The sequence below is a fragment of the Neoarius graeffei genome, chromosome 17 (genome assembly GCF_027579695.1).
Source record: "Neoarius graeffei isolate fNeoGra1 chromosome 17, fNeoGra1.pri, whole genome shotgun sequence".
In the NCBI taxonomy this organism is placed as follows: Eukaryota; Metazoa; Chordata; class Actinopteri; order Siluriformes; family Ariidae; genus Neoarius; species Neoarius graeffei.
The window spans coordinates 29,160,522-29,185,753 of NC_083585.1; the positions used below are offsets into that span (position 1 = coordinate 29,160,522).

The following is a 25,232-nucleotide window of genomic DNA, read 5'->3' on the forward strand; positions in this document are numbered from 1 at the left end:
TCCGGTGTGTTCTTGATTTTTCCATTGTGTCCTATTTCGCCATATCAAATACCCAAAATGTATCATATTATTCATATTTAAGTGAATAATCAATTCAGTCACCATAACTTGGCATTTTTAGCCCAAGCAATCAAAAAGAGTAAATTTATTCAATATTTTCACTCATCTGTGAAGGAGGGGCTTTAATTCTTCATGATGTCGTTATTTTATATGGAAATCAATTTTACAAAAGCATTTGAATTGTAATCAAAAAAATTTTCCACAGTGGAGGCCAGATAAAGCAAGATGCTATCTTTATTCTTATTAAACATTGAGTGTTAGGTAAATGCAAAAAAAAAAAGTAAAATTAGAAAAAAAAAATTTTGACCATAATGTCCCAAATGAGAGAGCAGTTTCTGAGACGGACCCATATATAAAATAATGCTTCAAGAAAACTGAATCAGACGCAACTGGACTTGGTTTTAAGTCTTTGAAGGTGTTTCACCTCTCATCCAAGAGGCTCCTTCAGTTCACTTCATCAGCTTGTCTGACCAGCTGGTGTGAGTACCCAAGTATTTAACCTCTGTTGCTGTCTACAACTTGTGCTACTCCCAAACACTGCGTGCTGAGATTAAAATAAAGAAAATGTGTTGCTAGTATTATTTTTTTTATTCTAATAAATAAACTGCTTCATAAATAATTATGTAATTTTTCAATTGCATTATGTAAGAACCAGGGCTTTGAACCAGAATTTTTTTCCTTTTGGTTCGTTCCGAACAGAAATGGAATTTTAACGTTTCCGGTTTTGGGTTCCACCATTAAATAGACGTTCCCGAACCGGTTAGAACAAAAAAATTTCGTTCCCGGAACGGTTAATTACGTTCCCTGTCAGCTGTTTAACAGATGGCTATAAAATTATGTCTCTGTCTCATCCAGCTTAAGCCAAATGTAGGCTAATTCTATTACAACCTTCATTAAATAAGACAAGAAATAATTCAAAACAATTATTATTTCAGATGTTGGCTATTTGGATTCTCAGTATGTCTTCCCATCTACACAAACAGAAAAAGTGCCAAAAATGAAAGATAATTCGTTTAGTGTGTTACCAAAGGCTAGTCAGGCCCTATGCATTGATAGGCTAACAGAGGTTAACGTCATTTAATGTTCGCGAGCCTCTCATTAACGTGGACAAATATATTGATATCGTGCTTGAAATTGACGTTTTTGAATAACGATAGACTGCAATATTTACCTCTTATTTAAGATGTGGAGATGTGATAGTAGTCCACCCTCCCGCTCTCTCCATTCAGTCAGCGAACGTCACACAGGAAGTGAACCCCAGCGGGTCATAGAAACTTGCGCAGGAGAAGAATGACTTTTTTATTTGTAGGCTACGGAAACTTTGAGGAACGAAATAAAAACCGGTATTAACCGGTTACCATTATTTTTAATAAGCGTTTCTGTTCCGGAACATAAAAAATAAAGTTTCTGGTTTCGTTTCTGTTCCATGTGAAATAGAAAAAGTTCCCGGTTTTCGTTCCTTGAACCGGTTCAAAGCCCTGGTAAGAACAAATAATCATAACTGAGAATTGTTCATAAATGTAAAAAAAATTAGACCTTTTTTCCTTTCTTTTCATGTTTGTTTGTTTGTTTTTGCAATATCACCCAGCCCATCGTTAACACCTGGGGAAGTTGTAAAGTGTTTCATGTCCTCCAACTTCACCAGTTATTCTTGCACAGCTGATAAAGGACTTCATTACAGAACGTCATGTTTGTCAAGAAACTTTCTGTATTACTCTGCAGCTTTACGGCCTCTGCAAGAGTGTTGTGTTAGTTATGGAGTGTAAACCAGTGTAAACAAATAAGTTTTTCCAATTTAAGCACAAGCAACTGCACATTGTGTTATTCTGAGCAGTCAGTCTGTTCCAGGCTTCGCTTCAACAAGACATTTCATTTGCTAGTCAGTTGATTGTCCTGTTGTTCCTTCTAGCTTACAGGAATAAACGATAAGATGGCGGAGTACGCTAGCACACCGGGCGTGACCTCTCTTAATGCTGCACTAATGCACACACTGCAGAGGCACAGAGACATCCTACAGGTGAGACACATCCTACACCTGTTCCTTACTCGTCTTACACTCTGTGATCACCTTTTCACTGTTCAAACACTGTTTCAGATTTTCATAGTATTTATATGGGCAAAGGCAAGAAAAAAAACATGTTCAAAGGTTTTAGAGTCTTCATTCATTTACTTAATTCCTGAACCCAAGACAATGGTTCTGAATAAATAATCAGTTGTGGCATGTTTTGCAGGTTTCAAAATTATATATCTGTTTTCGATTTAATTATTTAGAAAGCTAAGAAAGCATGCACACTGAAAAATAGCTTTCATCAGAAATTTATTGGAGTCACACTTTTTTTTTTTTCCCCTTCTTTGGCAGAAGCTCAAATGGCATTCTGTTTGGCGTGTAGTGCACTACCCTCGATGGGCATAATATCATACCCTGTATGGGGGGGGGGAACAGCCTATTTGGGATTTTGGCCAGCCGTAGTGTTGGGGAGAAAAAAGAACTAAACTAAACCTAATCAGTGTGTAGAAAAACAGCAACAAGAAAATCTTACTGTGGGTAGACAAATACAATTTGACATTATTATAAGCTTTAAAAGTAGACGGCCTTTCGATTTCATAAAACTGGTGAAATTTAGTTCCCTCTGAAATTTGGTCATTTTGATATATATGTTTATTTCTGTAATATCTAAAACAAAAAAACCCCAGGCCATTCTGTGGCTGGGAAGTTATTTACAACCCCAATTCCAAAAAAGTTGGGACAAAGTACAAATTGTAAATAAAAACGGAATGCAATGATGTGGAAGTTTCAAAATTCCATATTTTATTCAGAATAGAACATAGATGACATATCAAATGTTTAAACTGAGAAAATGTATCATTTAATGAGAAAAATTAGGTGATTTTAAATTTCATGACAACAACACATCTCAAAGTTGGGACAAGGCCATGTTTACCACTGTGAGACATCCCCTTTTCTCTTTACAACAGTCTGTAAACGTCTGGGGACTGAGGAGACAAGTTGCTCAAGTTTAGGGATAGGAATGTTAACCCATTCTTGTCTAATGTAGGATTCTAGTTGCTCAACTGTCTTTGGTCTTTTTTGTCGTATCTTCCGTTTTATGATGCGCCAAATGTTTTCTATGGGTGAAGGATCTGGACTGCAGGCTGGCCAGTTCAGTACCCGGACCCTTCTTCTACGCAGCCATGATGCTGTAATTGATGCAGTATGTGGTTTGGCATTGTCATGTTGGAAAATGCAAGGTCTTCCCTGAAAGAGACGTCGTCTGGATGGGAGCATATGTTGCTCTAGAACCTGGATATACCTTTCAGCATTGATGGTGTCTTTCCAGATGTGTAAGCTGCCCATGCCACACGCACTAATGCAACCCCATACCATCAGAGATGTAGGCTTCTGAACTGAGTGCTGATAACAACTTGGGTCGTCCTTCTCCTCTTTAGTCTGAATGACACGGCGTCCCTGATTTCCATAAAGAACTTCAAATTTTGATTCGTCTGACCACAGAACAGTTTTCCACTTTGCCACAGTCCATTTTAAATGAGCCTTGGCCCAGAGAAGACGTCTGCGCTTCTGGATCATGTTTAGATACGGCTTCTTCTTTGAACTATAGAGTTTTAGCTGGCAACGGCGGATGGCACGGTGAATTGTGTTCACAGATAATGTTCTCTGGAAATATTCCTGAGCCCATTTTGTGATTTCCAATACAGAAGCATGCCTGTATGTGATGCAGTGCCGTCTAAGGGCCTGAAGATCACGGGCACCCAGTATGGTTTTCCGGCCTTGACCCTTACGCACAGAGATTCTTCCAGATTCTCTGAATCTTTTGATGATATTATGCACTGTAGATGATGATATGTTCAAACTCTTTGCAATTTTACACTGTCGAACTCCTTTCTGATATTGCTCCACTATTTGTCAGTGCAGAATTAGGGGGATTGGTGATCCTCTTCCCATCTTTACTTCTGAGAGCCGCTGCCACTCCAAGATGCTCTTTTTATACCCAGTCATGTTAATGACCTATTGCCAATTGACCTAATGAGTTGCAATTTGGTCCTCCAGCTGTTCCTTTTTTGTACCTTTAACTTTTCCAGTCTCTTATTGCCCCTGTCCCAACTTTTTTGAGATGTGTTGCTGTCATGAAATTTCAAATGAGCCAATATTTGGCATGAAATTTCAAAATGTCTCACTTTCGACATTTGATATGTTGTCTATGTTCTACTGTGAATACAATATCAGTTTTTGAGATTTGTAAATTATTGTATTCCATTTTTATTTACAATTTGTACTTTGTCCCAACTTTTTTGGAATCGGGGTTGTAATTTGAAGGGATTCCTAAGCAAATAATGTGCATGAAATCGCTCGCTTCGTGCAGTCAAGCAGACAGAGGAAGTCCGTGTGCGCATGCGCAGGTTTACCTGCTTCTTCTTTTGGGTTTTACAGCAGCTGGCATCCACAGTGTTGCATTACTGCCATCTACAGGTTTACCTTTGACCGTGCACTGACAGTTCCATCATTCTGTCGCTAAACGAACAGCTGATCACACCGAGGTGCTCGCTGAGCGACGATATTTATTAGTTTGGTCCTGCGTTTCCTTTCCTTCGTATATAACATAACGTCTTTTCTTCTCGCTTTCCGTTACTGTAGTCAGTCTTTCACATTTCATTCGCACACCCACATCCTCCATCTTTCTCTCCTGTTTCAAATTTATATCCCACAATGCCTTGTGTGAATGGGGAAAGCCCACCACGTGATGCGTGGCATAGTATCTTGAATTGCGTCATGGTGAAGCAGGAAAACATAGCGGAGAATTTAGGGCCACGTGGCCTTAAATTCATTAAGTGTTCTGTTAGGGGAAAAAAAACCTAATAAAATTGGAAGTCTGTGATTCGAATTCAGTAGCTTTTGGTCCACTAAACGAAAATAATTGGGTGTCGGGGAAAATTCTTTTTATGGCCTACACTTGAAAAATCTGAAAGGCAGTCTAGCTTTAAATGTTGCATTACAATACTTTTTTTAATTTATTTTTTTGCTTGAGACAGTGATACAATTTTTCATTCTCCATAATGATGTACTTTAGCATGATTGCTAATATCCAATCTGTCTTTGGTGATGATTAAATTTTAGGCTGATTTATATTCATTCAGATAATAAATAAGTAATTCTGACAAGTCTTTAAATTTTAAAGGAATCCCACTGCCCAAGTATACATGCAGATTTGGGTTCCTGCTTGTATTTACTTGAATGCAGACAGATGCTACCTCTCGCTGTGTTGTATCTTTATAATGTTTCCCTCTGTTTGGTCATAGGACTACACACACGAGTTTCATAAAACCAAATCCAACTTCTTAGCTGTGAGAGAACGAGAGGATCTTCTTGGATCTGTCAGGAAAGACATCGAGTGAGTGGTCTTTTTTTTTTTTCATGCCCTCAGATGTGTTTCGAATGTGACTGTATGCCTCCACAGTTGAAGTGTAACATCGTGTATTGATGCAATTCCCAAGAATTGCAAAGGTTGTTTTTTTTGTTGTTGTTTTTAAAACAATGACATATTTCCATTCAGCGCAGAACTCTAGATTGCAGGTAAAGTCATCACACAAGTGGCAAATTTAAAAAAAAAAAAAAATTTTAGTGTGCTAGTTAAAATTTCACATGGTCACATTCGATAGGTTGATTGCTTTACAGTGTCTCATCTAATTTTCCTAAAGTATACTTGTGCAGACTGTCTGCAGAGCACCAAAATTGTGTGTCCATGCAGACTTGTGCATGTTGACTGTGAAGTTTGAGGGGAAAAAGAAAAGTCTTCTTCAGCACATACCAAAGACTTTTAGTGGGGTTACAGAGCATATTCTGGACCAATTATTATTATTTTTTTTTTACATGAAAGTATGTCTCTTTACACACTCATCCAGAAGGGTAATTTTGCACAAGGCCATCTGTCTACAGCACAAAAAAATAAAATAACAAAACGTGTCTGGAAAAATCCCAAGGGAGTCTGGAGCCAGATTCGTGACGTCACCTGCGGAAGCACCAGCAGGCTGCGCGAGCTTTGCACGGTTTCAGTGCACAGCCTGTGTAGACCAAGTGCTCCCATTTCTCTCTCATTGTCCGGTCTTTTGGGAAACGATGAGTACTAATCCCATCAAGATTGGTGTTGCTACACCCTCCTACAATGCATCTGTTAATCATTTTAATAATTACGCGATAACGTTGAAGAAATTTACAGAAAACCACCAGGTCGTTTTCTCATAAACAAACCAGCGCTGACGTAGGATACAGAGGGAGGCGTCCCGCACGCGACGTCATGAAAATCAATGTTTGTGGGGAAATCCAAATGCCAAGTTTTTTCAGAGGCGGACCAATTCACCTCAAATGGCTTGATTTCAACTGAATTTTTCTGGTATTGCGCAAGATAAAAAAATTGCAGAGAATGCAGAATGTTACAGATATTTGACTCAAGTTTAATATAAAAATAGGAGAATTACATTGATCTTGCTCCTGAATTTACCCGTGATATGCACTTTAAGGTCAGGACTCTACGGTGGCCAGTTCATGTGTGAAAATGATTCCTGATGCTTCCTGAACTACTCTTTCACAATTTGAGCCAGTTTCTATACTTGGATAAAGTGGGTAAATGTGTCTCAGATCTCCTGAAGTGGTTTGAATGGTCAGATTTATATCTCTTGCAAATGGGTGCATTTATACATGTATTTTTTATGTGGGGAAATAAACATCCCTTTGGATATACTCCTGATGATCTTAACAGGGTTAGATGTTACAGATTTTTTTTTTTTTGCTGAACTATGTAATAGGTGAGCATGTTTTTTCAAAGCCTCTCTCAGGATTCTTGGGCCCCTCAGCGACGTGAATCGTGGAGTTTAGTGCCGAGGATGTCCATAACAGTGTGACAAACTGTATGCATTATTTTAATTGACCACCAGGTGACAGCATGCACTCTTTAGGAAAACATCTGTACGATCGTAACTTCCCTTCCCCAGGCATTTTCCCTCTGTGTGTGAGACTGCGGAGTTCCTCTTTCAGCGTGAGCGCACCAGTGATTACTGTGGTGGTTTTGCCTGTCGCTGTGTTCATTGTGTACCCCCACCCCCATCTTGCCTGATCTGCATTGCACCACAGAGTACAGTGGAAATGCCAGCATGCAGAAGAGTGTGTGTGTGTGTGTGTGAGAGAGAGAGAGAGAGATACAGCCCGGGCCTTTTATAGCATTGTTAGAATGGTTAAATCGAACGTCAGTGCTGTGTGTTGATTGGATGTGTACGTGAATTTGTGCATCTTTATTTTTTTTCCATACCTGTGCAGCTCCAGTAAACCCACCCTAATGCATACCAACGGGTGGAGGATGCTTTGTTTGTTGGTTTTGTCATTTGGTTAGCTTTACATCACGCGTCTTGTCCAATACCTGCTTCTGGCCTCTAAAATATAGGTTGATTTTAATCCGTGTGGGCAGTAACGCGAGGATTGTACCCTTTGGGTTTGCAGACCATGGGAAAGATGTACGGTATCTTTGTTTGCCACTGCTCTGATTAACTCCTTGGAAAGGGTTGGTCTTCTCAGCACTGCACTCATTCATTATTCACACTAAATGCTTTCTGTGGCAGCACTGGCTACACTCTGTCCATGTAGACAGCAGGAAGTGGAAAGCCTCAGTGTTAAATTAGCTTGAATTCACTCGCCCAAGCTCGAGGGGGCATCTCTGATTAATAGGCTTGCAGTGCAGTGCCCTCTGTAAGTAAAATTTTTGATTTGAAGCAGGCCTACTGTTTTTATGATGATGGAAATCAACTGTATGCTATCTAAAATATTACATAGTTGTAGGTTGTTGAAACCCGGAGGTAATTTATATGGTTTAGTCCAGTTCAGATAGTTTTTTTTTTTTTTTTTAAATAACATTTCATACCAACAGTGCTGTTGAAGTCTCAAATCTGGTGATTGTCTATAACAGTAGTTCCGGCTGTGATTCAAATGAAAAGTTTATATTAAAATGCTGCTTTGAATGCATAATTACTTCTGTAGTAACAGTTCATTCCCATGGATTAGTCTAGCAGATGCGCCACATAATCTAAGCCTAATAATAAACAGATTTTAAAAAAAAAGTATTTTTTTGTTTTTTTTTTAAATAAAGAAAAACATGTACTCATTGATATGGTGATGTTTTCTATTAGGATATGTTTGTTTCACATTTATGGAAAGAGTCTTGGTTTTCTAGCCTGGCAAGCCAGACTAAATGTGAATATTTATTATGGCCCTTTTCCACTACCCTTTTTCAGCTCACTTCAGCTCGCTTCAGCTCACTTCAGCCCGACACGGCTCGCGTTTCGACTACCTAAGAACAGCACGACTCAGCTCGCTTCAGCCCTGCTCAGCCCCCAAAACTCGCACGGTTTTGGAGTGGGGCTGAAGCGAGTCAAACCGAGCTGAGCGAGGCTAGGGGCGTGAGGAGACACTCACCTGTGCACTGATTGGTGAGGAGGAGTGTCCTCACATGCCCACACACGCCCCGCGAGCACGCTGGGATCTGTAAACACCGTAAACCCGGAAGAAGGAGAATTACGAATTACGAGAATTATGAAGCCTTATGCGCCTCACCTCATCTATACGCTCTTGCCAGTATCTGTTGGCGTTGTCGGTGACAACAAGCCACAGCACCAAGACCAGCAACACTAACGACTCCATGTCCTCCATGTTTATTGTTTACTCTCCGGGTTGTGAGACTACCGCTTAAAAGATCACTGATGTCACTGTTTGCGCCGCCTAACGACATCACGTGACGTCCACCCACTTTCGCTAACTCCACCCAATGTGTCCACCCACTTCCAGCCAGCACGGTTCAACGCGATTGTAGTCGAAATGCAACTCCAACAGCCCCGCTCAGCTCGACTCAGCCCAACTCAGCACGGCACGGCTCAGCCCAACTCAGCCGCGTTGGTAGTGGAAAAGCGGCATTAGTCTGGCCTCGCTCGTAGACGTTTCCGAAGGGTGGGGGTGGAACAACCCGCTGTCTTTCAAACTGTCTCTGTGCGTATAGGCCAACGCTCTGACCAATCAGCGCAACAGTGACTGTGACATAGTCAGAGCAACAGAAAGCAGTGGGGGAGGCCTTGAAATAAATAATTTTTCAAAATGCGTATGAATTAATAAACAGGTTCTAGATATTAAGAAGTTTGGAGATAATGACCACGAGTTTGGAGTCTGTACCACATACTTAACATACACTCTTATTTTTTTTGCAAGTGTTTTTCAAGGGTTTGCTTAAACTGTTTTTGAGAGTTTTTATTTAGTGGTGTTTGGTGAAATAATTTCCCTTAAACTTAAAATAACGGGAAAATAAGAAACAATCAAAAAGTAATGTTTCAAAGCTGTTTATTAATTCTTCGTACTGCACAAACTAGCCCCATCCTTTTGGCTACGAGCGGAGCCAGCTGGTAGATCAGACTTTTGCCATAGCCGGTCGGCAAAACAGCAAAAACGTCCTTCTTGAAAAGGAATGAGCGGAGAGCCTCTTCCTGCTCATGTTTCAATGAAAACTCCAAGTCTAATTCTTCTAAAACTGATTCCAAAGCGGAGTCAAACGCGCGCTGTTCACTAGCCCGTAGCCATCTTTCCTGTTGTGCTTTCTCCAGCGTCGCACAGCCTTGTCGTCACTCCTGCAAAAGCCCGCCCAAAGAATCCAAACAAAAACCTTGCGTTGTGATTGGTGGGCACAATTTGATGCTCGGGGTGTTTTGTTGATATGGTCCGAGGCTAGACCCACTCGTAGGCAAAAATATTTTTGGCCGCTAGGCGGGTGGGTCTAGTTTACTAGGCTATTGGTTTTCAGCATTTTGTAACAAAGGGTTGTGGGTTTTTTTTATTGTTTTTTTTTTTTTTTTAACAGTTAACACGTTCTTTGTAACATGATAAGCTGTATTTGTGTTAAGTTCAAGAGAGGCTGGTGAGACAGTAGTCTATAGGTGTAGATATAACGTAAGTGATAGCAGAAACTCTGACTTGTCTCATGGACGCGCCACAACATTAACTGTAACCGTAAACGGTTAAAAAGAGCACAATGTGTTGTTCGTTACTAAATTAAACACTGAGGAATGTAAGAGGAGTAAACACTTCAGGGCACACATGCTTTAATCCACTTTGTTGTGGTTACAGCATCAGAGGCATCGCACTACCACATTGTGGATTATTTTCCTACAACAGCCTCATTTGCGTTTATTCTAGACATGTAATGATTCATCCAGTTCACGATTCAATTCGAGTCGCAATATTGGGTTCCCAATTAAATTTTTCCATGATATTTTTTAATAATTGAATGAAGAAAATTTTATTACCAAAAAATGCAGCAGTTTTTTTTTCCTTTTTTTTAATCAAGTTAAATTTTTTTTGTCAGATTAAAAAAACAACTTTTGTTTCATTTTCTTAATACCAAGCAGTAGTTATTTACCCACATTTGTGATGGTTGGAGTAAAATAAATGTTATTTACCAGCTGGGAGGTCCATATCGTGAAATACCGTGACTAAGGTCTGAAAGTACTGAGCGAGGCTCTCTGGGCCGAGGTCAGTATTCAAGGACGAGGTCACGGTATTTCATCATACGGACCGACCTTAAGCTGGTAAATAATATATAAATTTTTTTCTTTACCAAATTCTAACAGAAAACGAGAGCGACCGAAAGGGAAACCCGAGCCAAGCTGCCATTTTGAATCCTCATTCACGGCTGTAATGCAAATTGCTTCCTCCTCGGTATACAAGTGCACTTCCATGGCAGGAAAAAAACTACAATTTGCTGCCTATGTAGTCCCCTATTTATACAAAATTGAGTCATTCAGGATTCAGCCATGTTTCTGCTCAGCATTACCAACAGTTAGAGGTTTTTAGCTTTCTCCTGAAATGTTTTCTTTTATTTCTTCTTCCTCAGGGTAGTAAAACTTGTTTTCGCTGTGAAGACTGTCGTTATTGCTATCCATGCTGTAAAATTAATGCTATTCTCCTGAGAAATGCTGGCAAAAATTTATAAGATTTTTGATAATCTTATAAATAAATCTTATAAAAAAAAAAGATAAATATTGACAAAAAATGCTACTATGTTTGTTGTTGTGAATGAGCGAGTCACCAGAGGTCCATAACCAGGGTCCGTAACTGGGGTCCATACCGTAGGATACAGACCCGCTCGCCAGCCAGAGCACAGGATTTGATGGAAACCGGACCGCGAGAAAAATAAAATAGCTTGTTAATTAAAATATTCATTTTATTAAAAATGAAAAAGTTAACAAGGGTGATTTATTTTTGCATGATGTATTGTTACATGCCTGTTTTATTCCACACTTATTTTGTTAAGGCTCCCATCACGCTTATTCGGAATTAGCAGGAATCAAGTAGAGCCAGCCAGAATGAAAAATTTTTCAAAATTCATGCCACATCCGGGCGGGAATTTCAAACTGACCAACATTCTTACAGCTTTGTAAGAATGCCGTTCGAATACTTAGAATGCGCTTCGAACCCGCCTCGAATGATTCTTGCACATTCCGGGTGTATTAGCTTTCGAATGCAGTTCAGATGTAGTTGGAACACAGTAGGAATACCTAGAATGCAGTAAGAATATTAAGAATGCATTTCGAATGCCGTACAAGTGCGGTTCGATTGCTGCCTGAATACCACCTGAAGTCTGGTCGGAAGGTGCCTCAAATGCTGTACTAATTCACCTCAAATGCAGTCACAACGCTCCCGGAATAGCCGGCGAATATGTTTCGAACGTCTAAGAATTCAAAGAGAATGCAGCTCGAATACTTAGAATGCACTTCGAATATCCCGGAATATACAAAGAATTTTCATTCAGACGGCATTCCGGCTCATTCGAGGCATATTTGGGACATTCTGGCAGGATTTGAAGGGGCTTGCCATTTCGATTTTTCCCTCGAATGCGATCAGAATGCTTCAAATGCTGTTGGAACACTGTAAGAATATTTAGAATGCAGTTAGAATACATTTGCTTGGAACCTTTATTTAAACAACAACAGGGTAGTCCAATCAGTGGCAAAATGCCTCTGCTATCAAAAGGATCCCTGTTATACACACATATACATCTTACAACAAACAAAAACAACAAAAAAAATTATAATAAAATTTGGCTACATTATTTACAATATATATTCAATCTAATAATAAGTACAAAAAAGCTAAAATATAAAAGGATTATTAAATGTATAAAAGTATAATTATATTGGAATAGACCCCTCCCGAATTCGCCCGGACGCCCACGAAACAAAGGCCAAAAGCCGAGACCGAACCAACCACCCATCAAAGCTGACCTCGACCCGTGACCACCGCTCCGCGAGCATCCAAGTGAATCCGGGAAAGGTCAAATAATCATCAACTATAATTGTAACCTATTAAAAATTATACATCCATGATAATAAAATGATTTCTTAGCCAGCTTGGTTCTTACCCTTGGTAAATGTATCATATTGCTTTGTCTAGTGAACCTGTTGTGTATGGCATTATTAAAAGTAAAATAATTTCTGAAAAATTGCGGGCAACTCCCATTAATACATTTCTTAACAAGTTTGAACACGTGGTCGTCACGCCTACTTTGTAGGGTGGACCAGTGAACTGCATCTAAGGCCCTATCACTCTCGCCTATTCTAGTAACTATTCTTGCAGCACGCCGCTGAAATCTTTCTAGAGATGTAGAATTTCCGATACCACAGCACCCCTATAGATTATCACAGTATTCAAGAACAGGGCGAATGAAAGATGTATACATAATATTTGCACAGTGTAACGTTAAATTATTCCTTATGTGCCCTAGCATACCCAGCCTTTTGCCAGCCTTAGATAATATATACTGGATATGGGAATTCCATGAAAGGCATTCATCAAAAATAATTCCCAAATATTTAAATTCAAATGCACGTTTAATAGGGCGACCACTGAATAGTATATTAAAATCAGAAACCTGTGAAAGCTTAATATGAGTTCCAAATAGCATGGACTCGGTTTTTGTGGCATTTAGAAACAAACTATTTTCACCAAGCCAAGATCCAACCAACTCAAGGTCAGCATTAAGCTTTCCTTCAATTATAGATGCAGTTGAACCAGAACAAAACAAAACAGTATCGTCTGCATACATAAGTATGCTGCATTGCCTAACGACAACTGGTAAATCATTGATATGGATAACAAAAAGGAGAGGACCGAGTATTGAGCCCTGAGGCACACCAGAAATAATGGGCTCAGATTCTGATAATACTTCTTGAACTCGAACAATCTGAGTTCTACCACAAAGGTAGTTTTCAAACCACTTGTATTCTCAATCCATAATTCCCAAGGCAGACAACTTATGTAGCAGTATGGCATGAACCATGTGGCATCAAATGAGCCAATATTTGGCATGAAATTTCAAAATGTCTCACTTTCGACATTTGATATGTTGTCTATGTTCTATTGTGAATACAATATCAGTTTTTGAGATTTGTAAATTATTGCATTCCGTTTTTATTTACAATTTGTACTTTGTCCCAACTTTTTTGGAATCGGGGTTGTAATTCAATGTTTGTTTGTTTTTGTTTGTTTGTTTTTAAAAATTAAGAGTCACTTCTTCATGTCGTAAAGTAATAACGGATGTCGTTTCTCTTTACTTAGTTGTTCGGTTCTTGACATGATATGGATTTACTACAGTTGTGGAATAGGGCTATTTACTGTATTTATATTATTTACTATTCACTGTTTGATCTCAGACACATTAAGAAGGTAAGAAATTGCACTAATTAACTTTTGACAAGGCACCGGTTAATTGAAAAGCGTTCCAGGTGACTCCCTCATGAAGCTGGTTAAGATAATGCCGATAGTGTGCAAAGCGTCATCAAGGAAACGGTGGCGACTTTGAAGAATCTAAAATATGAAACATTTTGTTTTGTTTAACACTTTTTTTTTTTTTAATTTACCACATAATTCCATCCATGTTCCAGATGTTATTTCATAGTTTTGATGTCTTCAGTATTGTTCTACAATGTCGAAAATAGTCAGACTACAGAAAAACCTATGAATGAGTAGAGTAGGGGTGTACAAACTTCTGACTGGTACTGTATATTTTATGAATAATGTGCTACTTTCTTTACCAGAACGTACAAGAGTGGCTCAGGGGTGAACAACAGACGGACAGAACTTTTCCTTAAGGAACATGAGCACCTAAGAAAGTAAGTTTCTTCTTTTTCTTCTCCCTTTACAACTTTACTATTCTGCATTTAAAGTTTTTACAGACTGTCCTATATCGGACCTTTTTTCATGTGGTTATAGCTGGGCTGTATAAATACTGAATTACCTTTAGATGCACTCACTCAAGCTCATTTTGAATTGAGGCTGCCAAGAACGGTGCAAACTTTTAACGATGTACATAGGATCGTATTCACTCTCGTAGATTAAAGGAGTTAGGAGAGTGGGAAGCTGGTTTCAGGTCCCTAACAGGATTTTCATATAAAATGCATCAATATGTGACACATAATAAAGTTTGGCAGAGAGATAGCAGTGTTCCCAGCACCATGTAACTGGATTAAAGGAAGTGAGCTTGAATGAAACACTATTCTAATGTTCTTGGTCAAGGTTTAGATTCGGACTTTACATCTCACTCTGTAATTGGCTGTAATCTGATTCGCTGGCTTTGACTCGTCAGGCATTAGTACTTTGCCCTTTGCAACAATTTGTGGTGGAATGTACAGCTTTTTAAAAGCACTGCACTGTGCCACCATTTTTTCTCCATTCATCTAACTTATAGGGCTGAACAGTAGGAGGATGAAGTCTGAGATCATCGCTGCAGAAACCTACAGAGGCATAATTATTTAACCCTTCCATAACACGCACACTGCATCAGCCAGACTTGTGGTGGCTACAAAAGCTGCAGTTTTGTCCTTCTGTTATTAGACAGAGAATAAAACCCTATACTAACGACGGGCGGCACGGTGGTGTAAGTGGTTAGCACGGTCGCCTCACAGCAAGAAGGTTCTGGGTTCGAGCCCAGCGGCTGGCGGGGGTGGCTTTCTGTGTGGTTTGCACGCTCTCCTCGTGCCTGTATGGGTTTCCTCCGGGTGCTCCGGTTTCCCCAACAGTTCAAAGACATGCGGTTGGGTTAATATGGGACGGGCGAGGCACCTAACTCCCAACTGCTCCCCGGGCGCTGTTAGCATGGCTGCCCACTGCTCTGGGTATGTGTGTGTGTGCTCCTTGCTTGCGTGTGTTTACTGCTTCAGAGAGGAATTTCACAAGCGTGTGATGAATAAAGTAGTTGTTGTTGTTGTTCTACATATGTGCACTATTTCTCAATTTGTGCACACACACACACACACAGAGGCTGCCACTGTAACTAGGGTCAGGGCTGCATGGGGTAAATTTAGAGAGCTTCTACCACTCCTCTTCCAGGAGTCTGTCTCTCAATACACGTGGCAAAATCTACAACAGCTGTGTTAGGGGGGCATTGCTTTATGCATGCGAATGCTGGCCCCTGAAACAGGCAGACTTGGCCAGGCTCCAGAGGAATGAAAGAACCATGCTTCGTTGGATGTGCGGCATCAAACCAACGGACGACATCCGAACCCAGGACCTCCGCCAGTGGTTGTACTTAGAAGATCTTGCTGATACCATTCGACAGAAGCGCCTCAGATGGTTTGGCCACGTCCAGAGGAACAACACCTGGTTGAGTCGTATATACACCCTGGAAGTCGATGGATGTAGGCCACCTGGGCGACCTAGAAAGAGCTGGAGTGAGGTGCTGAAGGGAGACCTGAAGGCGTTGGGACTGACCCCGGGCGATGCATATGATGGAGGGTTGTGGAGGAGCAAAACCATGCAACGTCATACCCGCAGTTCAGTGGTCCAGTGACGTAAAATGGATAGTGAGTGACACACAGAGGCATACAATAACTTGAAATCAACCACTGCATCAGCTGTAAAGTGCACCTCTTCAGATATTCTAGTAAGCATGAGTAAAAAACATGGCCTAATGGTCCCAAAGCTACTTCTCTCTCTAACCGAAAGGTTGCTGGTTCGCCCTTGATCAAGGCACCTAACCCCCAGCTGCTCCCTAGGCTGCTCTGGGTATGTTGTACGTCGCTCTGAGTAAGAGCGTCTGCTAAATGCCATTACTGTAACGTAATATGACGTAATCGAAAATAGTATATTTTGTTTACATTATTAATTCATTCTGTCGTAGTTTTTATACCAAGTAGCCGGACCACACAAAGTTCTAACTGATGACTGAAGTCAACACTTTCAACACACATTGCAAAAAGCGTTGACAAACTCGCCGAGGTCGCTGATTAGGGACCCCCCCCCCCCCCCCCCCCCATGTTATTTTATTTAATTTATTTTTTTGTCACGTAATAAGCAGCACGCCAGCTGTCCCTGATGGGTTAATTAACTTGTGAAATTAGCAAAAATGATGGAATGAGAAAAATAACACAATATCAAAAAATGTTCTGAATTATTAATTGCATGCTTGGCCGAGGACACACATGAATTAACAGGCAGTAGGCAAAACGCAGGTTGTATTACGAAAGCATTTAGCAAATGTAAAATTAAACTGTTAAATTTAAAGCCATTTTAGTTTGACTTTATATCGAATTATTGATGACAAAAAATATGAGGAAGTGAAGATTCTTTAGCCGTGATCTTGTTCCCACCCACCGAAAGTTTACTGGACAAGTATTTTTGATATATAGCCCAGCCCTTCTGACTTTTACTGGCTGTATTTCAGCACTTATTAGACTTTCTTCAACAACTCAGCCTGTGTGTGTGTGTGTGTGTGTGTGTGTGTGTGTGTGTGTGTGTGTGTGTGTGTGTGTGAGAGAGCGAGCTGTTATCTAAGCTGTAGATATATCGCTGTATTTACTGAGATTGTTTTATTATGAACAGCTATTAAAAGAAGTTTGTGTGTGTGCACTTTGAACACTTACAGCTCAGAGTCAGCATATTGCTGCGCTATTTTAAACAGCCATGTAGGTTTCATTTAAACACTGAGGGGGCGCATACAGTACTGCTTATTGCACCTGAACTATTGGATGGTTTAAAATTTTAAACAGCCATTCCATCTAGGGTGAATTTCTTCCTTGCCCTGCATCCATTGTTCCTTGGATATGCTTTATATCCACAGCAATAATGGATAAACTGAAGATGAATGAATGAACATGTAGTATCAAGCGTTAAATATCCAGTAACATGTTTTATGGCGTGAATGCCTGTGATTTTATAAACAGTGATTTTTATAGCGTGTCTTTGGGTATGTTGCCATCATGCCTGTGATGTTCATCATTAATGGGTTTCAACTGAGAGTCATGGTTATGTTATCAGTGTTGTCAAGGATTGGCCCATCCCTACATTTAAAGTGCATATCCTGGGCCAAATTCGTTTTTTTTTTTTATATGAAAGTGTGTCTCTTTACACACTCATCCAGAAGGGTAATTTTGCACAAGGCTATCTGTCTACAGCAGAAAAAAACAAAATAACAAAACACGTCTGGAAAAATCCCAAGGGCGTCTGGAGCCAGATTCGTGACGTTACCTGCGGAAGCGCCAGCAGGCTGCGAGAGCTTGCACGGTTTCAGTGCACAGCCTGTGTAGACCAAGTTTAGCAGCTAGAGATTTTGCACTGAAATATGGAATTGTCGCCTGAGCGCAATGCTACTTCACCTTTGGATGAAGAATGTAATGTTGCTACACCCTCCTACGATACATCTGTTCACCATTTTAATAATTATGCGATAACGTTGAAGACATTTACAGAAAACCACCAGGTCGTTTTCTCATAAACAAACCAGCGCTGACGTAGGATTCAGAGGGAGCCGTCCTGCATGCAACGTCACGAAAATCAACATTTCCTGGGAAATCCAAATGCCAAGTTTTTTCAGAGGTGGACCAGTTCGCCTCAAATGGCTTGATTTCAACTGAATTTTTCTGGTATTGCGCAAGGTAAAAAAACTGCACAAAATGCAAAATGTGACAGATATTTGACCAAAGTTTAATATAAAATAGGAGAATTACATTGATCTTGCTCCTGAATTTACCCGCGATATGCACTTTAAAGCTAATATATATACAGTGGAGCGCCGTTATAACACGGTAGTTGGGATCCAAAGAATCCGACCGTGTTAGGAGTGAATCCGTGTTATAACGGTATGGAAAATCTGGCATGGCTCGATTAGAAAGCATTCTATGAGCTTTATTATTATTTTTTCAGATAAACCAGTCCCCTGAAGATATCTGACGAAGAAATTAAAAGAACTACAATCGTTTTTATTCTGCTGATAACTTTTTTTTTTTAATTATAGTTTGCTGGCCGTCAAATTTGCATGTGTTTGCATCTGGCATGCTTTGAATTCTCGCTCGCTCCTTCCACGCACTCAGAGATTCATTCATTCATTCATTTATTTATTTATTTTTTACTTTCAGTGTATGCCGTGTAAAAGGATATTTCTGTAAAGAAATAACAGAATTTTCTTTCTCTGTGGGTCCACTTGAGCTTGCTATCTTGCGAAAGCTCCAGTCTAACGAGCAGCAGTAAATATGAAGGTCTGTAAAAATAAAAACTGTCCAATCATGTGGAGGGAAAAAAAAAACTTATGCAATTCCAATTGGCTGCTAATAAAAGGTGTGTCCGGGGTGCACTTTGCTGCCAAATCTTGAATCCAGCGATTAAAACGCAGCCTCAGGTCACCTGCTCTCCAAAAGTTTGTGTAGCCACGTACACACACATTTGGCTGGCACCCCAGCGAGTAGAAGCGTACAGGAAGTGTAGGTGTTCGAATAAAATTTAAGTAAATAGTTTAAAAACGGGTTAAAATAATTAGATGGATACAGGGTGAAGTAGGATGAGTAAACAATTTTGACTTTTGCTTAATTTATTTATGTTTAATATCTCATAGTCTGGGCGGCACGGTGGTGTAGTGGTTAGCGCTGTCGCCTTACAGCAAGAAGGTCCGGGTTCGAGCCCCGTGGCCGGCGAGGGCCTTTCTGTGCGGAGTTTGCATGTTCTCCCCGTGGCCGCGTGGGTTTCCTCCGGGTGCTCCGGTTTCCCCCACAGTCCAAAGACATGCAGGTTAGGTTAACTGGTGACTCTAAATTGACCGTAGGTGTGAATGTGAGTGTGAATGGTTGTCTGTGTCTATGTGTCAGCCCTGTGATGACCTGGCGACTTGTCCAGGGTGTACCCCGCCTTTCGCCCGTAGTCAGCTGGGATAGGCTCCAGCTTGCCTGCGACCCTGTAGAAGGATAAAGCGGCTAGAGATGATGAGATGAGATCTCATAGTTTTTCTCCTCTGGATAATTGGAAGGGGGCGGTGCCCCAGCGCCCACTGTTGACCAGCCGCCACTGATCTTAACGCATTTTCAAGTAACTCCTCTTCTACCGAGTCTGAGACCGTTGAGTTCTCGAATGCAGCTGCATAAAGTTAAATTAAAATTTTCGGAGCCATGAGCTGACCATGTTACAACAGTTTTCGTGTAATAGTGATCCGTATGATAATGGTGTTCCACTGTATTTAGGCACTGCCTAAAAGCGGAGCTCCCGATGAGTGAGTGTAAAATGTGTTAATAAATAATCCTACGTTATTTTTAAAAAAAAGCAAATTAAAAATAAGTGTTGGATAAAAACCCATCTATTTTATGTGAATAAAAGATGCAAATCTTGTTGTCCGGTGGTCAGGTGTTTGAAATACGTTGCCTTGCACTTACGATCAGGTTTCCTGTGGTGGTACGTGTATGTTGTTCGTATGTATGTACGTACGTATGGCCACAAAAGCCATTAAAAATTAGTTCGGTGCATTACCATAATGGAGTGTCACTCTGCACACTTTACGCGTGCGGAGCTCCGCTATAAAACAAGCTTTTATACCATGTCAGTGTTGTATGTTGTGTGATGGTGAAGTCAGTTGTTAATCTGCTTTCCCCGTTTCCTGATCCTACTCTGTCTCTTGGAAAGGAAATCGGTTGTTAGGTCTTACTAATGTGTATTTAAAGTCTACTAATGTATATTCTAAGTGTATTTGGACATGATGTCATCAGTAACACCCTTTTAAACTTCTAACATCTAAACTTCTAATTCTAAGATTCATACACTTACTGACAGCTTTGGACACAGTGAGAGAGGAAAAAAAGAAAGAATGATGATGTGAGCAGGGTTGTAGAAGAACACACGACTGACGATTACTCCGTTAAATAGGGGGAAGACGTATTTATCAGGTTTTTTTAAACTGATAAACTTGAGAGGAGCTTAGACTGCCTGAAGGTGCATTCAAGCTTTGCCACCTCGCTCAGAAACCTTCAGATTCATCGATAAGGAACGTGTAATTCCCATCATCTTCCTGTCCTGAAATGACTCCATCATTATCTCTGGTGGAACACCCGGAAGTATTCGCTCCGTGAATCAGCTGTTGGAAACAGATAAACACTTGGGGGTGTCTTGGAGTAATACTGTATCTATTTCCAGCGTAAGTAATGCTCCTGGTGTTTTGCTGACTTGTGGTTTCGAGCAGCAGTGTACACAATGCTGTAAAACCATTACGGCAATCACTTGGCTGTGCTCTCTTTCCTGCAGTCTGGCGCAGCTTCCATATAATGAGATTTCCATTCAGAAGGAAACAATTAGATATTGGATCTGAATCTGGTTGGATATGATTTTGATTCAGAAGGCAACAATTGGATATTTGGCGGCACAGTGGTGTAGTGGTTAGCGCTGTCGCCTCACAACAAGAAGGTTCCGAGTTCAAACCCCATGGCCGATAGGGTCCTTTCTGTGTGGAGTTTGCATGTTCTCCCCGTGTCCGCGTGGGTTTCCTCCAGGTGCTCCGGTTTCCCCCACAGTCCAAAGACATGTAGATTAAGTGCAGTGGTGCTAGGGCTGCAACAATTCACTAACACCGACTCGATTCATTTCGATTTGATTCTGCAACTAAATATAAAGGACAAACAAAGCTCAGATTTTAAACTTTTAATTAACAAAATCCCATTGAAATTCGTCTGGAAAGATGAAAACTTTCCAAATGCTGACTAGGGAACAGGATATGTAAGTGTAAAATGCTTAAAGCAAATTATTTTTTTGTGGTCCGGTTTCCATCAAATCCCACGCTCTGATTGGCTGGCGAGCGGGTCCGTATCCTACAATACAGACCCCAGTTACGGACCTCTAGCGACTCGCTCATTCACAACAACAACAAGCATAGTAGCATTTTTTGTCAACATTTATTTTCGTATTTCTCAGGAGAATAGCATTAATTTTACAGCATGGATAGCGATAACGACAGTGTTCACAGCGAAAGCGAGTTTTACTACCCTGAGGAAGAAGAAATAAAAGAAAACATTTCAGGAGAAAGCTAAAAACCTCTAACTGTTGCTAACGCCGAGCAAAAACATGGCTGAATCCTGAATGACTCAATTTTGTATAAACAGGGGACTACATAGGCGGCAAAATGTAGTTTTTTTCCTGCCATGGAAGTGCACTTGTATACCGAGGAGGAAGCCATTTGCATTACAGCCGCGAATGAGGATTCAAAATGGCGGCTCGGCTCGGTTTTCCCTTTCGGGCGTTCTTGTTTTCTGTTAGAATTTGGTAAAGAGAAAAATAAGTATATTATTTACCAGCTTAAGGTCGGTCCGTATCGTGAAATATCGTGACCTCGGCCTTGAATACTGACCTCGGCCCAGAGGGCCTCGCTCAGTACTTTCAAGACCTCAGTCACGGTATTTCACGATACGGACCTCCCAGCTGGTAAATAACACACACTTATTTTTTTCGCTGTCCAAATCCTGCGCTCTGGCTGGCGAGCGGGTCTGTATCCTACGGTACGCACCCCAGTTACGGACCCCGGTTACGGACCTCTGGCGACTCGCTCGTTCACAACAACAACAAACATAGTAGCATTTTTTCTCAACATTTATTTTTGCATTTCTCAGGAGAATAGCATTAATTTTACAGCATGGATAGCGATAACGACAGTGTTCACAGTGAAAGCGAGTTTTACTACCCTGAGGAAGAAGAAATAAAAGAAAACATTTCAGGAGAAAGCTAAAACCTGTAATTTGTTAACACCAAGCAAAAACATGGCTGAATCCTGAATGACTCAATTTTGTATAAATAGGGGACTACATAGGTGGCAAAATGTAGTTTTTTTGTTTTTTTTTTCCCCCTGCCATGGAAGTGCACTTGTATACCGAGGAGGAAGCCATTTGCATTACAGCCGTGAATGAGGATTCAAAATGGCGCCTCGGCTCGGTTTTCCCTTTCGGGCGCTCTCGTTTTCTGTTAGAATTTGTTAAAGAAAAATAAATATGTTATTTACCAGCTTAAGGTCGGTCCGTATGGTGAAATACCGTGACCTCGGCCTTAAATACTGACTTCGGCCAAGAGGGCCTCGGTCAGTACTTTCAAGACCTCGGTCACGGTATTTCATGATACGGACCTCCCAGCTGGTAAATAACATGTATTTATTTATAATAAAGATATTTTGGCAACTTGAATTAATGAATTCCTGAGCACAGAGCAGTGCGTCTGTCACTCTCCCTCACAAACACCTTCCTCTTCAAAGAGAGTTATTTAATATTTATACGTATTCAGAACAGTTCAATCAGTACCGTCAGTACACTAGTACAAGTAACAGTAGTAACTCAGCAACATGCAAAACCGTTTTGTAACTTTGGCTCTGAACTCATAACAGGTAAAGTAAATCACATCAGTTAGTTTTAACTGTCCTTGTGTACCTGTTTTTACTACTTTTGTAACACTTTCAGTTTTCAATTCGGCGGCACTCACTTCGTTTACATCAACGTTGTGTTTTCGCTTTAAATGATTTACCAGGTTTGTAGTTAACCCTCCCTTACACTTCACACCAACGTACTGTAATATGCAGCACCTTGCAATATCCTTTATGTCTTGTCGAAACCCAAAATGTAGCCAAACTTTCAATTTAAGATGAGACGAAGGATCTTTAAGCTTGGCTTCCGCCATTTTGGTGCCCAGCAGCGGCATTGCCATGTAAAGTGTTGTGTACTCTGATTGGACAACAGCAAGGACCCAAACCAATCAAATTGCACGTTTTATTTAGAAGCAAAGCTGTGCTCTATTCTGACCGATCGCTTTCCCTCATCGATTTAACAGTGTAAGTGTAATGGTTACGCAGTAAAAGTGCGTTTTATAAATCGGTAAAAATTGAAATAAAAAATGTTGCTGAATCGAACCGAAAATACAGCTACATGGATCAATAATCGGTACGGCAGGTATGAACTTGATTTTCGGTGCACCGTGGTGAATCGTTGCAGCCCTAAATGGGGCCACTGTAATTGGTGCAAGCTGTAGTGGTTTCCCAGCCATAATGTATGTACATGTATATATCAGGCCATGCTAAAGCCAAATAAATAAAATTAAAATTTGGCACTACCACTGAATCCACTACGATATGATGTGATACGATTCAGTTTAGACCTTTTGTTTTTGTTTTTTTGCTAGAAATTTTAATCAGGATGCATGTTTGACTGTGTTTGACCGATTTTTATTATCCCCCGCCCAAACAAAGTTTGGCGGGAGATATAGAAACGAGTTCCGTCTGTCAGGTCACATTTTCGTTTCCAGGCCATATCTTTAAAACTACTGAAGATATCTTCATGAAACTTTGTATACATATCAAGCAACATGTGAACTGGTGCCTTTTGCTATTTTTGATTTTTGAAAAAAAGTATTTTTCAAATTTTTACATAAAAAATAGATTTTTACTTCGTTTCTAAGAGCACTGTTCATTTCCGGAGCATATATCCAAAACTGTTCATGATATGGATTTGAAACTTGGTACACATGTTAACAAGGTGATGTAGATGTGCCTTTTCATACTAAGAAATCTGAGAAATTTTAATTTTTCATGTTTCCATGGAAATAATTTCAGACTTAGTCTCTCAGGTTAGTCTTCAGGGTAGGTTTTGTTTCCGGAGCAGAACTTGAAAACTATGAGTGGTATGGTCTTGAAAGTTGGTATATGTGTTGATTAAGTAATGTATATGTGCCTTTTGATACTAAGAAATGTGAGAAATTTAAATTTTTAGCCCACCTGGACCAAAGGTCCGGTGGGTTTATGCCATGGGCTGCTGAGGTCAGTGTAAAGAGGTAGGGTTGGGTTCCTGCAGCAGAACTTGAAAAATGTGACAAATAACATATTGAAACTTGGTATATAGTTGGTATATAGGGCGGGGGATATAGACGACTCTGTCTTCTTGTCATCTATACTTTGAGCTCCATGCATACGTTGGTGCTTGAAAGTTTGTGAACCCTTGAGAATTTTCTATATTTCTGCATAAATATGACCTAAAACAACATCAGATTTTCACACAAGTCCTAAAAGTAGATAAAGAGAACCCAGTTAAACAAATGAGACAAAAATATTATACTTGGTGAAGATAAGACTTTGATAGAGCCCTGTTCTTTAAATAAAACAGGGTGCCCACTCACACCTGATTGCCATCCCATTGACTGAAAACACCTGACTCTAATTTCACCTTCAAATGAATTGCTAATCCTAGAGGTTCACATACTTTTGCCACTCACAGATATGTAATATTGGATCATTTTCCTCAATAAATAAATGACCAAGTATAATATTTTTGTCTCATTTGTTTAACTGGGTTCTCTTTATCTACTTTTAGGACTTGTGTGAAAATCTGATGATGTTTTAGGTCATATTTATGCAGAAATATAGAAAATTCTAAAGGGTTCACAAACTTTCAAGCACCACTGTATGTCTCAGCTCAGCTTGCATGGTACCTTTGCAAGATGGGTAACAAAATTCAGCACAGGCACTTGCAGAAAATAGTGACAGCATGGAGGATTCTGGGAAGTCCTTTTTCCTGATGGGAAAGCCCTGTGCAGTTCTAGAGATCATTATGCTGTCCTGATATCAGGCCCTCCATGCCTAGAGTTCTACATTTCCGTTCTATAGTTTGTCCATTGCGGAGGAACATAAGCGGGATCTTAATATATGACAGCCACAGAGTCCATTAGACGTTTTCTCAAGCTGCATTAATGGCTTGTGTACTTGCTGCAAAATGGAAATGAGCTCGATGATCTGCTGAGAGATTATTTTGTGGCAAAAACATCATAATGCTTTCCTTATCGTAAACACGCGATAACTAAAAAAAAA

General features: G+C 40.2%; 1 protein-coding gene across 1 annotated transcript in view; it reads left to right on the plus strand.

Annotated features, from left to right (window-relative positions):
• gosr1 (golgi SNAP receptor complex member 1) overlaps positions 1 to 25,232 on the plus strand; it is a 73,893-nt gene that overhangs the window by 14,018 nt on the left and 34,643 nt on the right. The window contains exons 4-6 of the mRNA XM_060943964.1: positions 1,970 to 2,077; positions 5,374 to 5,465; positions 14,194 to 14,268. Of these exons, the coding sequence (XP_060799947.1) occupies positions 1,970 to 2,077; positions 5,374 to 5,465; positions 14,194 to 14,268 (275 nt within the window). The remainder of the gene's footprint in view (positions 1 to 1,969; positions 2,078 to 5,373; positions 5,466 to 14,193; positions 14,269 to 25,232) is intronic.